The sequence below is a fragment of the Drosophila guanche genome, unplaced genomic scaffold (genome assembly GCF_900245975.1).
Source record: "Drosophila guanche unplaced genomic scaffold, DGUA_6, whole genome shotgun sequence".
Classification (NCBI taxonomy): Eukaryota; Metazoa; Arthropoda; class Insecta; order Diptera; family Drosophilidae; genus Drosophila; species Drosophila guanche.
This window is the reverse complement of record NW_022995758.1, coordinates 317963-333247: the sequence shown is the minus strand read 5'-3', so window position 1 is coordinate 333247 and position 15285 is coordinate 317963. Positions and strand designations below refer to the sequence as shown.

General features: G+C 42.3%; 2 protein-coding genes and 1 long non-coding RNA gene across 3 annotated transcripts; 2 read left to right on the top strand and 1 right to left on the bottom strand.

Moving 5' to 3' along the window:
- Positions 1–67: 67 nt before the first annotated feature.
- Positions 68–6791, bottom strand: LOC117590463 (innexin inx2). The gene is made up of 2 exons (XM_034283100.1): positions 4920–6791; positions 68–1190 (listed from the first exon to the last, which is right to left on the bottom strand). The coding sequence occupies exon 1, from the start codon at positions 6141–6143 to the stop codon at positions 5040–5042; it is 1104 nt and encodes a 367-aa protein (XP_034138991.1). The 5' UTR covers positions 6144–6791; the 3' UTR covers positions 68–1190; positions 4920–5039.
- Positions 6792–6923: 132 nt separating this feature from the next.
- On the top strand, positions 6924–8887 carry LOC117590464. Its single transcript, XR_004574295.1, has 3 exons — positions 6924–7029; positions 7535–8022; positions 8347–8887. It is a non-coding gene; the product is annotated as an uncharacterized LOC117590464 (long non-coding RNA).
- Positions 8888–13147: 4260 nt separating this feature from the next.
- On the top strand, positions 13148–14898 carry LOC117590462 (innexin inx7). The gene is made up of 3 exons (XM_034283099.1): positions 13148–13581; positions 13723–14435; positions 14493–14898. Exons 1-3 carry the CDS (start codon positions 13348–13350, stop codon positions 14842–14844), a joined length of 1299 nt encoding a protein of 432 aa, XP_034138990.1. The 5' UTR covers positions 13148–13347; the 3' UTR covers positions 14845–14898.
- The last annotated feature ends 387 nt before the right edge of the window (positions 14899–15285 follow it).

Below are 15285 nucleotides of genomic sequence, written 5' to 3'. Positions count from 1 at the left end.
TACAATTATATTTAGGCATAAGAATATGGAATTGAAATTGAAACTTAGCCTAAAATGACAAACATTGATTTTTTTATATATTTATTTTTTGATTTCTTTTCGATTTAAACTGTCTTCTAAATATTGCCTTTGAGTCTTTCATTTGTTGCTTGTCTTTTCCATTAACTTACATTTAGTTTTTAATGTATATATTTTTTATTTTTTCTCTTGTATAAATATATAGCTTTTTCTCCCTTGCTCTTCGCTCGTGTATGGATGATTTCTCGTGAGTGTAAAAAAAAATTGGGCTAAACTATATAAATGCTACCAAAAATATGCAAAAAAAAAAGAAAATATTAAATTATGAAAAATTACTATTACTAATTTCTGGCGAAAATTGCTAAATTATATGTGTAAAAATTGAAATAGAATATTTAAAATATGTATGCGTGTATGTGTATTGTATATTATTAGTGTTATCAGTAGGGTTCTCATTATGCTGGCGTTTCTTTACTATTTGTAAATTATTGTTATGTTTTTTTCATGGATATATAGTGTATCCGAATGATTTTTTTGTCTCGTTTTTTTTTTTAGATGTCTTAATCAATGATCACAACTCTTAGCATAAATATTACTCGCATGTGGCATTCGTAAATATATATTGTATGTCTCTTCGTATGTATAAATATCTGTGTAATTGCTTATTAAAAAATATATTATATATGTCTGGATGTATAGGTATATATCTTTATCCCATAACTTAATTCGTTAGCAGCTGCTCCTCGACATATACATACTCGTACAATATAGAATAAAGTATAGTTGAAATGTCTTTTGTCCTGTCTTTTATGGATTTCGCCCAGGGGGCTTATGGAGGCTTTCGGAACATACATACATATATAAATTCTGATTGTCGTGCGCCTTCGGGGGAGTAGCCCCCAGCCCCTGGAACTCGGCTAGTATTTGTTACATTCATTTGTGTACTATTATTATTCATATTTCATATTTTCTCTTGTTTATAGCAGTATACGTTTCGCCACCACTCCAACTGCATCTCTGGCTAACACCCCGTTTTGCATCTATCCCATTTTAAGCATGGAATTCGTTGATATGTGTTCAATTAGCTCGTCATTAGCTCGAAAGGCCTCATCTACATTGACATCCAGCGACTTGGAGCGTCCGCATCTTAACCCAATTTCGGCTGCGTGAAACTATATAAAAGAAAAAGAAATACAATTAATGGACTTAAATCATTTTCTTGTAGGAAAAAATATGTATATCATTTTTAAGATCAATTACAGATGAAACGTTTTTGGATAAGATTCAAAAATTCGTTGACGTTGCTTGTGATGGAGCTTATATGCATTCATGATGTGGTATAAATCTAGAAATGTATATTATACATATGTACATCTTTCTATCTTACATCATTTGTCTGAGCATTCTCATATTAAACATACATGGACATAAATGCATTAAACGAGTTTTTCTATTTCCAATCTTGATATTTGTAAATATCTCAAAGTAAAGAAATTGTGCAAAATCATCATCTGTATGTGCATCTGTATTTGAATCTGTTTCTTTTCCCTATTTCTCAATACATGTGCGATGAATAAGAATCCCACAACTGTTTTACTATCATTACAGTCCATTCAAAAAAACAAAAAAACAAAACAAACCTGCAACTAAGGGAAGCAATAAATCTATAAATCATACTCGGAACATGCTCCACTGTTCTCAGATATGTATGGAATATGTATGGATTTTCATTGGCGACGAGTAAGGGGCATTCTTCCACTCGTTCTCATGCTCTTTGCTAATTGAAAGCAATTAATGCAATTAAAGTCTCATAGAGAGAGAAACCAATTATGTGCGTGAGTAGTAAATTTAATATGAACGCAAAAAAAATAACATAATGAAAAACTAGTCAAGTTTTCCGACTATTGGATACCTGGATCTTTAGTTTAAATTCACTAGTGAGAAAATTCGAAGCCAGGTTGAAATTTAGAAATACTGAAGGTATGTGCATGTATTTCAATAGCTATATAGCTAACAAGATCAAATGATAGTCCTATTTTATGCATCATATCTCAGAGTTATCTCAGAGTTGAAGATCTTGTCAATGATTGCGAGGTATTTAGATGTACTACAAAACAGAAAACATTTAATGGAGAGCAACAGCTTTTCGCGTGTCTGTTTCTCATTTCATTCATGGTGACTCGTTCAGGCAAAAGGCTGTGTAGGGCCATGTGGTTCGTTTGGGGGGAGGGCGTTGATTGAATGTGTAGGTGTGTACAGGGTGTGATAGAACGGTGCGGTCCGGTACGGTCCGAGGCAGGTCCATTCATTCATTCATTGATATCCCAAATTGACGGCCACACATACCTATGTACATATGTACGATACACATATGTACGATACATACATGTACATACATACATACATGTGGAGAGGGCAAGAACAAAGTTTTCATTCGCTTATTTGTTGATTATGATGATCATCAAAAGCTGTTGAGGCTAAACAGCGACCGAGAGACCCCGAGACGAATTGTGTGTTTGTGTTTTTGCTATCATTAATGAAACTACAGTCCGGTACGGATGCGGACACGGACCTAGTCTGGATCTGAGATCTTGTGATCTTGTGATCTTTTCTGATCTCCGAGCGAATGAAAATGTGTGCTAATTGCAGCACTTTGTCGCCAATCAACATCAACATCAGCACTCAACAGTCTAAACAGTCTCAGCAGCCTCTTTTTTGCCCGAATGTATTGTACGTACGTGTATCTCTGTTGCTGTGTTCCCTGTATCTGTAGCTGGTATCTTATCAAGTTTGTTCCTTTTTTGGGGTTTCTGCCTCGTTCTCTCTCTCTCTCTCTCTGCTGAGAACCTCGCTTCTTTCGATTAGATAAGTACAATACTTAGTTGAAGCAATCACGTACGCGACCACACATATTGCCCAACTTCTAATTGGCATTGCATGTCGTCTCAGAGAACGGAGAACCGAGAACGAAATGTGCGCAGACATTGAGCAACTAAATGCTGATTACGTAGCTGACAGGGAGACATTTGAGTTGAGTTGAAGGGCAATGTGTGTGGCAGCTCCAACAAAAAACGAGAAAGGACGTGTGAGACGCTTCTTACGCGTCACAACTTTTATACCCGGCACTCAGTACTACATCTGCACCTTAGCGGTGTTATGTCAAATTTTAAATTTTTTCTTCATCTGTCCTCTACATCTACAACACTTCTCACACCAATACGCTCCTTTAGCTTTCCGGGCTTCCCTAGACCCACACACTGCACTCTCGCGGCAGAGGCAGAGGCCGAAGCAGAGTGTGAATGAGAGAACGTGAAAAAAAAACAAATATAAGCTGCGGGACAGGGTGGGTTTAGCCACTGCAAATTAATTTCTTAATTGTGGCCATAATAATGATCCAATCGGATCCCAATTTGGTGATCTGATAGATATGGTCATTCCCTACCGAATGGCGTTTTTAGTTTTCTTTTATCTTCTTGTAGGTTTGGGAGGTTTTCGCCCTTTTGCGGGGGCGGGGCTCATTTTTTTAAATACACTGGTTTCAGTGTGAGCATACAGCAGTCTGGAGCCAAAATTTTGGTGGCTCTAGCTCTTATAGTCTCTGAGAACTAGCCGACAAACAAGACGAACAGACGGACGGACGGACGGGCAGACGGACAGACAGACATGGCTCTATCGACTCGGCTATTGATGATGATCTACTTTATGGGGTCGGCAACGTTTCCTTCTGTACGTTACATACAACCGTTATTCACACAAATACAATATACCCTATTTACTCTTCGAGTACCGGGTATAAAAACACACACATTAGAGATGGAAGCGAGAGCGGTAGAGAGGAGAGAAAAAAACGGTAAAGATGGTAACGAGATGCATAGGGAGGAGACAAATTTAACTAGAGATAGATAAGTAACGGATGGTCAGGGATGATTAATTCGGTAAGTAGAACCATCACAAATCAATATGAGTTGAAGACACATTTTATATGTATGATACACGAAAGTGATGCTTGGCTAAATATTTATTGATTGGACTGCAGTTAAAGTTTCGTAACGAACAATACAAGCTCTCACAGTACGCATACAGCCCACCGGTTTGGACAGGTTCGACCATCCACAGGGTAGCCGTCAGAGAAATGCCAAATGCCAGATGAAGTCGAAGTCGAAGTCGAAGTTGGCAAGAATCTTTTGCCTTGCTGGCAATGATCTTTCCAGCTACTATCCGCTGGTCAAACTGGTTTTCCCTGTCCCTCATGTGTGTCTTTCTGTGTGTGTGTTTGGTAGTGGGACAGAGCTAGAAATAGCTGTTGCGCATGCGCATTTGCCGTCTCGCTTTGACTGGAAGGGAAATCAAGTGGAGACCCAAGCCAGAGCCGGAGTCAGAGACAGAGCCGGTTGTTGGGCTGCTTGGGTTACGCTTAAATGAGCGCGTAAGACCAGAAGAATTTCTCTCTCTCTATCTCTCTATCTCTCTCTTTCTCTCCCTCGCTCTTGTTAAGCCTCTCGGTGTAAAAGTGCTTCTTTGCTGTATTGGAAAACATAGTTTTTTATTGTCGTTATGAAGATCTCGCTTAGTTCGTTCGCTTGTTAAGACTAAAGATAATGGTAAAAAAAAAAATGGTGGGTGTGTTGGTGGTGTCTTTCGGTTGTTTGAAAAACTACAATCTACGCATGGATGGATGCATAATCGTTGTCATAATCCAAGTTTACAATCAATTGAAAGGTTTATCAACTAAATCACTACGAACTAATGTCTTTCTTTTGCCTTAAGATCGATGGAGGGTTCGGTTTTTTGGGTTTTTTGGGAATTGTAATGGAAATATATGTAAACGTTAGGGATGGAGCTTCTTTTGAGAGTTTGTGTGTAGAGGTGGGTGTGTGTGTGTGTGTGTGGGGGACACTTACTGGCACTCTGGCACACTGCCACGCCCACTCCTTGAATGGATGAGCACCCCGTTCTTATTCTCGTTCTCGTCCTCGTCCTGGTCTTCCATCTTCATCTTTGTGTTGGTCTTCGCTTAGATTTTAGGCATCGAATGGTCGCTTATGAGCACTATGCTCATCTTCCACCATTTCGCGCGAGAGATCGGATATCACCTCCTTGTAGATGAGTGGATCGATGTTCTTTCCCAGCTGGTAGAGCAGGAACCAGTCACCGATGTTGCACTTGTTGGCCACCAGCTCGACCTCCTCGCTCTCGGCCAGTCGGGAACGGGCGCGGAGGAGCAGGTGACGGAGCTTGGGGCCGACAACGACGGCGATGCGATAGATCAGTGAGATGCCCGACAGAATGCTGAGGATGATGAACCAGAACCACAGGAACACGTAGATCTTTTCATTGACAATGTTTAACGGCAGCACGCACAGTCCGTCGAACTTCTGCACATCGCCGGAGGGACCATATTTGTGGAACGTACATTTGGTCACTTTTGGAAAGACCCTCGCCATCGGATCGATACGCTCATCGGGCTCCATTTCGGTGAACTTGAGCACATCGCTGCCGTACGTGCTGAACTCTCCGTCGAGGAAGAAGTCCACAAAGTAGATCTGGCCAATCACATTCACAAAATTGAGGGCCTCGCAGACAAAGAAGCGGAAGGCGTAGAAGTTGTGCCGATTCAAATTTCCAATGAAGTATTCGACGAGGATCTTCTTGCGATCGTTCTTGCACTCATCGTTCACGATCGGGCTGTTCAGGTCCATGACGAGCATCTTGAGGCGTCCACCCTCCCACGACTTCCAGAGGTAACGCGGCACGTAGAAGAGTATCGCCTGGAAGAAGAGCACAAAGCACACCCACTGGTAGTACTTGTGGTACTTGACCGCATCCTTCCCCTCCACATGGGACCCTACGCCAGGCTGGACCACATCTCGGCCGGTCACACCGGTGAGACGTTCCGGCACCGTGAATGTCGAATAGATCCAGCAGTAGGTGTCCATCACACCCAGCGGTATCTCGTCGACGATGCAGTCGATCGGATCGCCGATATACTGGCGGGATGTCACCAGCAGCGAAAAGGCGATCAGTATAATCACGGTAGCTTTGTAGTGCATCCGGAATACATTGTTGTCGATGCACACTTGGTCGATCTTCAGCAGCCCCTTAACGGAGCCGAATACATCAAACATTGTGGAGTTTCTGTTGTCTCGTTGTCTGCGTTAATGCTCTTGTTTTGGTTAATTCGAATTATTTTACCGTTCCGGTCTTACTTTGATTGATTACCGTGTTGTTTGTCGTTTACGGCTTTTTGTTGCTGCTGCTGCTCTTGCTTATGGCCTGCTGCTCACTTTTCCAACATAACTCTTCAGTCTCCGGCCCAAGAATAATGCACATCAAGCGAAAACAGTAAAAAAAAATATTCTTAATTCGTGTGGCTGTGTGCGTGTTTGATTATTTGATGGTGTGCGCCTGCGTCTGGGTCTGGGCACGATCAACAATTGGTCTTGGATTTGGTCACACAGGCGCGCTCTGGTTAGATCGATCCCCCAGCGAGCTTTCGGCTTCGGCGGAGTGTCTTCGGGTGCGCACGCTCTCAAACACACGACGGACGACGCGACACAATCGTACTCGTTAACTCGAACTCAAACTCAAACGAAAAGCGCGGGCGGTCGGGCGGTGGTGGTGGTGGTGGTGGTACTGGTACTGGTGCTGGTCTAGGCGGTAGCGTAGCGGCGACGACGAACGACGACAACGGCGACGGCTGGCGCGGTGTTACCCAGGTAGTATAAAACGCCGACACAGCAGCGGGCACTAAAGCGTACACTTCGGATATCGGTTTTCGTCTGAGCTCTGAGCCCAAACTGGAGGGCAGTGTTTTCTCTGTCCGCGTTCCGTTTTGCCAAGGAGAGAGAGGGCAGAGCAAGAGCGCGAGCCCGCTCCGCTTGAGTCATTTCAGATGCTCTCTCATGTGCTGCATTATCGTGGCTGGGGGAGCGACCACCAAACACCCAGTTATGCTGTACAGATAGAGTGTAAGAGAGAGCAAGAGCGCGGCGCGTGAGATTCGTCGGGCAGGTAAATTGTGCTGTGCTATGGGGTGGATCTTGTTTGAGTCGCCACTCAATCTCTCTCCCGCTCAGGCCAGACTTGTACTTGCTCTTATTTATGAAAGGAGAGGGACAGAGAGAGAGAGAGAGAGAGAGCTCGTGCTAAACATCGACATGGAAGCTGTGCTCCCAAAAAGGGTGACAATTCATTTAAGTTGGATGATGGGATATGGGGAAGGGTGACTCACTAGTGATGCCACCACATGGTGGTCCTGGGAAGTTAAACTAAAAGAAATTACAGCAGCTGCAGCTAATTATCCCTCGACTCCCATCACTCGAGTGATGTGATGGCAGCTAGGAATGTTACTTGTGTATTAGTCTGGCAACGCCACCGCTCTTGATGTTGCAAATGCAGTTGAGTTGAGCATCTCTGTCGCGCTTTGTCTCCACTCAGCAACAGCATCTCATTTTCCCATATTCAAAATCTTTTGTTTTGATGTGTTTGTGTGTTTGTGTTTGCGATTGCGTTGCAGGGCGACAAGTTCTTGGAACCCGTCGTGCAGTACAATGGAGTTGGTTGTGTGTGGATGCTGGAGTTGTTTGAAGTTGGAGTTGGGGTTGCAGTTGGAGTCAACAAAGAAACAAGTAACCAGGAGAAATATACATATGTATGTATACGTACATACATACGGAGATGCACAGGGAGCGAAACGGATGGAGCGAGAGAGCAAAGTTGAGACAAAGGCTAAGAGAGGATGGAACCCGGCTTTCACTGCATTTCTATATTACCTAAAAACACACACACCCATACAGACTTACGCTGATTATTTCCAAAGATGTATTTACCTGTGCGTCCCATGCATTGAGAATGGAAGGAAACGTGATTAGAGTGACTCTCCCATGATATGCTACATACATTTTGCGGGGTTTTCCATAAAACCATGAAGAAACTATAGAGGAGGGCCCGTCGTCGGCAGCGTTCCTCGGGTCATTTCCCCCCAACGACCGTGCTGGAACGCAAGTATGAGCAACTTGTACTCTTATTATTGTAAAGATTCTCTCTCTCTCTCTACACGCTCTTTCACTCGCACTTAATGACAGCATTGTTACGTTTCCCATTTAAAAGCAGACGGGACCTCCTTTATAGTAGCTTCATGCCTGAAACATAGAGACAGTCAGACAAAGAGTGAGAGAGTGAGAGAGAGAGCGAGCAAGGCAGAGCCTCGACGACTACCTGTTACACTCGTTCTCGTTAATGTTGCTCTCCTTCTCATTGTTGGTATTTTCACCTTCTTCTTTGTGTTCTTTCGTTTGCCTGTTTACCTGTTTTCTTTTTTCTTTCAAGTCCGACACCATCCATAAATTCCAAAACCCAGAACAAGACGACCCATCGTTAGGGTCCCCGGTCCGCGACACTAAGGAAACTATCTTGAGTTTTAAATTAAGAAATCCACTGGCTTATCTATACCATAAACGGTGTTATATATCATTTTTAAAAATGTTCATACATACAGATGTAGTACATGGTGTGTACATATGTATGCAAATAGTATATACCATACATTATATACCCTCAAGAGCGTTCATTCGATTGTACAAAATAATTAAAACGTATTCTCAATGTCGTAATAGCTGACGATAGTCGTAGACACTCTATGTACTACCCAGTATTAGCTGGAATGCTGATAAGAAATTATAAGGGTGCTCTTTCCTGACATCACAGCTTCAAGATCTCGACAGATCTTTTATAGAGAGGCAACTAAAGAGAGATAAACAGTTTAGAATCATTTTACTCATTTATACATTAAAAACAACTATTATATCAAGGCCTCTACTAATCTAATCTAAGATCATGGAACCACATTTTAATGTATTTCGTTTTAAACACTGAATTCTGTAAGAATAGCTTAACTTTATAAGAAATTTGGAAAAATGTACATAGAAGAAAATCATTTTACTTAATTATTTGTATTTTCAACATCGATTATATTTACATTATGCCAAAATTTACTCAGTTTAAAACTCCATAAAAGTTTACTTAATCTTAAACTTACAACCCATTGAGACTAAAGTAAGGCTCTGGTCAAAATACATTCAGCACTTTAACTCCTAAACAACTTCATTAGCCAAAATTTTTGGATCGAATTCGTTTCAGTACGCCCCCAAACATTTGTTTGAAATTCTGCGTGCGTAGTGCTGGAAGAACGGGGGTAAAACATGAGAAATGAGTCCTCCCATTGGGCGGTTGCCAATTAATAATGATTGCCGTCAACAACCTGAGAGCCGAGCCAATAAAAATCAGTTATAAAACCATTAAGTCGATACACATGCGGGCACATGAGTGAATAGAAGATACAATGCCGAGAAGGCTACTGTCCGGGCTATAAATAGCACCAGAAAAACCGCAACGAACCGAATCGAAAAGCAAACCCGACACCGAAGCCTTAATTGTCTAAAGCCCGTGTATAAATCAGATGGAATGGGATGGTCCCTATCCCCCATTCTCAAGTTTCGCACAAGTGTGAAAATAGTTTCGCATAAAACTCGTGAGATTTGCAAAGAACTTCCAAAAATGTGAATCTCCCTTTGTCTTGGTTTTGCAAGCCCGAAAGAAGGTCTCAAGAGAGACAGACTATAAATGATCCTCTTTCTCCCGCTCTCTATTTGACTATCTTATATGTAGATACTTGGACACACTCGTACTTTGGGCGGTGTCTGCCTAATCAATTTAAAATGTCGGCGTCGCTCTTGTGTGCCGCACCATCATTAAAGCCAACGGAATCAAGTTCATTTCGCATGAATAATTGGCAATAGGTGGCAAATACCCCAAAAAATGGTTTTTGAATAAAAAAACACTCACAAAAGTAAACGCACCACAAAGCTGAGACATTTCAGATACCAAGCTTATGACCTTATCTAATCACAGGACATTTGAAATATTATGCAAAGAATTCTTCTAATGAAGTTACCAAAAATAACATCCTGAACTATGGATACGAGATTCTTACGTGTGTACCTCACAGATCAAAGCAATCGGAAAGATTTCTAAGGAGGCACCCGTGGCTCGACATACTCCCTGTCTATATTCTGGTGCGGAATCAAGATCATTTATACTACCCGCCTGATCAATGGCATTCTTCGTCTGCAGAGCGTTGTGCAATTTGTATGAAACATAAACTCGTACTTTCACTTTTTTAGCAGAATTTTGTTGCAACGAATGCGAATTCAAGTACGAGCACTCCGTGGTATCGTTTCTGTGGATAGACGGGCATTGCTTATGAGGTGTAATTGTATCTGTGGCTGAGGGTAATGTGTGTTGATCGCCTTGCTTGAATGGTTTGAATTTCAACATCATTGCGGTTTGCTTTATTTAAATTTCAATGCGAAAATGCCACAGATAAATAAATACATATGTATGTATATCTACGAGTTTTTGGCAAATGTGTTAATGAAGCGATTCGATTGATATTTGAATATGATTCAATGAACTTTCGCGCAAAACGAAAACAATTTTCCAATGAAAGCCGAGAACAGGAAAAGGCAAAATCATAGCCAGTCAAGCGTCTAAAAATGTGGCAATTACTAACACGATTTCAGAGAGAGGCGGTAAGAGTGGGAGTGGGGGAAGAGGAAGGGAGTCACTGTTCATGGTTACGCATTCCCATTCCTATTCTCGTTCCCGTCTCTACCTGTACGGCTGTACGGGTATCTTATCCGGCAACGTTCGACTCTTAACCGCTTAAGTAATAAGCACAAAATATGACTTCGTCGTAGTTGCTGAGCTATTTAGATAAGCGTCAGTTAAGATACAGATAGAGATACATATAAAGTATGCTGACACTGATAGTGTGGGAATCTCAAGCAACATTCCAATAAAAAAAAAATCTACAAAAAAAGTATAATAAAACAAAACGAAAAAGAAAGCACAAACTCATACAATAAAATGGAAAAATGAAGAGCAGACCCTGACTGGTTGTCCGTCTACAGATAAGATTGTAATTTCATAGAAGATTAAAGAGAACTGACGTATGTAGAGACAAGACCTCCACCTGTCCCACCCAAGAGTCACGTTATGAGTTAGGAGTTATGACGAACACCGATATGAAATCTTTTTTCCAACGCAAACAAACGCGTTATTCCCATCTTAAGTTTAAGAACAACAACAGTCTATGGGCTGTGTTCTATGTGTGTTCGTCACTGATCTGGGTCAACAGCTACATTCCCCCCTAACCACTGGGCCACATTTATCCACTGTCGTTTGTCCGTCGATCCATTAGCATAGACAACATTGAATCGCAATTGCGATTGATAGCGGCGGCCCTCTGATGCGGAGAGCTCTAGTTTACGGCGGAAACGGAGCTTCACAGCTGGCACGAATAGCAGCTGATTCATGAGCTATTCAAAAGGAAAAAATTCATTTTCACTACGTCATTCGATTCCACTTTCATACTTTAGACGTTCATCATCGTCTCGAAATGTTCGTGGCAAATGTATGTGTGTCGTGTGCATTCGTAGGGAAAGTATCCATTCGCTTATGTGATATTTGCACAGCAAACAAAAAAAATTACAAGAGGAGCATGCACTTATGATCATTTCCTTTCCGTCAGTTACTCTAAAAAACGAGAAGGGACGTGTGAGACGCTTCTTACGCGTCACAACGTTTATACCCGGCACTCAGGACTAAATCTAGATGTAGAAGACATCGCCAACCACTAGACATCGTTCACATTACAGAACACGTAGTAAAAGCCTACTAAATAAAATGCATCAAACAAATTGGATCAGTTAATATTTTCCAATTTATGAGATATTTAAAACAGCAATAAAATTGGTACATTCTTGGACCGATAGGTTTCACAGCAAATTTTTCGAAAGTGGCGCCATCTAACGTTCAAAACCGAGTCTTGGTTAAAAGTCGGAAGAGTCAACGCCAGGGGGAGGGCAGAGGCAGGGGCTGAGTGAAGCAGAATCAGAGTGTGAATGAGAGAATGTAATAAAAAAAGAACAACAAAAGCTGCGGGACCTCCATTGTGGCCATAATAATGATCCGATCGGATCCCAATTTGGTGATCTGATAGATATGGCCATTTCCTACGGAATGGCGTTTTTAGTTTTCTTTTATCTTCAAAACTGTAGATTTGGGAGGTTTTCGCCCTTTTGCGGAGGCGGAAGGGGCGTGGCTCATTTTTGAAATACACTGGTTTCAGTGTTAGCATATAGAAGTCTGGATGCAAAATTTGGTGGCTCTAGCTTTTATAGTCTCTGAGAACGAGCCGACAAACAAGACGGACAGACCGACAGACGGACGGACGGACAGACGGACAGACATACATGGCTCTATCGACTCGGCTATTGATGCTGATCAAGAATATATATACTTTATGGGGTCGGAAACGCTTCCTTCTGTGCGTTACATACAACCGTTATTCGCACAAATATACCCTACAATATACCCTATTTACTCTTTGAGTACCGGGTATAAAAATGGATTCTTGTTGACTAAAACATTTTAGACATAGTAATCGGAAAATCCCATTCCAAATTCCTCTTTTTTGTGGGTCTTGGGGATATCTTTTTACGTGTCTGAATGAAATGGTGATCGAAACAAGATTAGTTTAATTATTTCTGCCCTCATGTCATTGCGTGTTCCAAATTTTCGGTTCAGCTGTTTTCGTTCATGATTCAATCATTCAATGTGGATCAAATTTAGTCGTTTTTCTTTAGGGATTTTTCATTTGGAAAAGGGAATCTAACAATTAATGAAAGGTCTGCCAGTCGAAAAAGTACGTCCATAGAATGGAATCTTTATGAAAGGAAAGAGCATCATATTCCTTTGTTACTTTGCTGCTACTTACTTGGGATTAAACTCTTGGCTCATTCGCTTTCGATTTTCTCTCGCGCCGAAGACATTTTGATCAGGAATTCCACCTGCCAGCTGTAGGTTCTACTTGAGCGAGTAACATTCGATAAGATAATCAGTGAGTGGAACGCTCTTTACCCAAAAACTCAATTAGGCAGCGGAGTTGGCTCTTTGGGCCGCAGTCTTATCGAATCTGGGAGGCTCTTTTGGGTGGGCCTTAGCACCAAGAGAGCACCACTTGAGGCTCCCTTCCTGATAACGCCAATCTGACGCCTACTCTCCCAGGCGGCCAGTCCAGCGCGTTACCGTAGTCGAAACAGTTAGCAATTCCCCGACAGTGTGCGGACAACAGCAACGTTTTGAGGAGCTAGGCCACTGGCACACCCAACCCTCCGACAGTTCTTCTCCGAGAGAAAACACCCCTCCCGTAGTGTAGTGTAAACGTAAGGTTACAGAGCTAAAAGGTGAAACTAGAACTAGATAACAATGCTGAACACATTCAGCTCGGTGAGGCAGTACCTTAAGTTCGATATTACGCGTGTGATCATCGACAATATTGTCTTCAAGCTGCACTATCGCTGGACCTTTGTGATCCTGCTGGTGGCCACACTGCTGATCACATCCCGCCAGTACATTGGCGAGCATATTCAGTGTATATCCGATGCTGTGATTGCACCAGTGATCAATACATTTTGTTTCTTTACGCCCACTTTTACTGTGGTAAGTCAATCAGAAGCCAAAAGTCAGTAGTCTTAATTGGGGTCACCAATTGGTGACCATCTGACTGCATTTCGGATTAATTGGAGATCTGCATATGGTATTTATGATTTATAATAGTAATAAACTTAAATCTCTAATCAGGTGAAGCATTACAACAATACAGCCCTGAAGAATGGTGAAATCTTCTCGCCTGGCATCGGACCATTCAATCAAAACGAGGATAAAATCAAGCGGCATGGCTACTATCAGTGGGTGCCGTTTGTGTTGTTTTTCCAGGCTCTCTGCTTCTATGTGCCGCACTTTCTGTGGAAGAAGTGGGAGGGTGGACGGATCAAGGCCTTGGTCTTTGGCCTGCGTATGGTGGGTCTCACCAAGTACCTCAAGAACGATAGTTTGCGGATTGGCAAACTGAATATACCCTCGATGGCGGAGGCGGATGAGCGGATAAAGGATATTCGTCGCACAATGATCGATCGCATGCGCTTGAATCAGTCGTGGGGAGCACATTTGGTATTTGCCGAGGTGCTCAATCTGGTGAATCTGCTGCTGCAGATCACCTGGACGAATCGCTTTCTGGCCGGAGAGTTTCTTACACTCGGCCCAAAGGCCCTCCATTCGCGATGGGTGGACGAGATGAATGCTCTGGATATAGTCTTCCCCAAGGTGACCAAGTGCAAGTTCTTCAAGTTTGGCGCCTCCGGATCATTGCAGGAGCACGACACCCTCTGTGTGATGGCCCTGAACATCATGAATGAGAAGATTTATGTGATATTGTGGTTCTGGTATGCCTTCCTGTTGATTGTCACCGTTCTGGGTCTTATCTGGCGCCTGTTAACGTTGTTCTTTTACAAAAAGTGAGTATGGCAGAGAGTCAAACCCAAACCCTTTTGACAATCCCGTTTATTCAATAGCTTGACCTTCACCCGCTGGTCCCTGTATTGGGCCAAGCCGGGTAAAGTGGACGAGAACGAGATCTCAGCGGTGATCGACAAGTGCAACTTCTCCAACTGGATGTTCCTCTTCTTTCTGCGCACCAACCTGTCCGAGTTCCTGTTTAAGAAGATCATCTATCATCTGGCCAGCGAGTTCCCCGATCCCGATCGCGACAATGACATCAATGCCTATCGCGATCGAGTACCCCACTATCCCGACATCAGTGGCCTGGACACAACTGACTCTCCCCTGCTACATTTGCGTCATCCATCCACGGCTCCCCATCAGCAGCCATCGACGTCAGGGATAAACACCAAACAGCCCGTCTAAACAAGAAACCGAATCCGATACCAAAATAATTTATTCATTTTGATTAAAGCTAGGCAATTAATTATTTCAAATGCTGTTTTTTTTGTAACTATTTTAAATATATTTATTGTTAAGTGTAAATATGTATGGATTTTTCTTTATTTTATTTCATTTTATTTTCGTGGGAGCTTAACAGGTTTTGAATCTGGACAGCAAAGCGGTAATTTAAATTTCGGAATTTAAAATGAAAAAAAAAAACTTCCACTTTGGGGGTAGCTCTGTGAAACGTAGGCGTGGCGGCTGACAGTTTTGTGGTTTGTGGTGACCCACTTTATGGCCTGTTCCAATACGGCTTTGAAAGTGTCTGCCCACAAAAAGCTGGGGCCCAGCCCAGTGAAGTTTTTTGTTTGGATGGATTGTGTGTGCTTTGGAAATTTCAATGAAAAGATTCAGAGATATTTT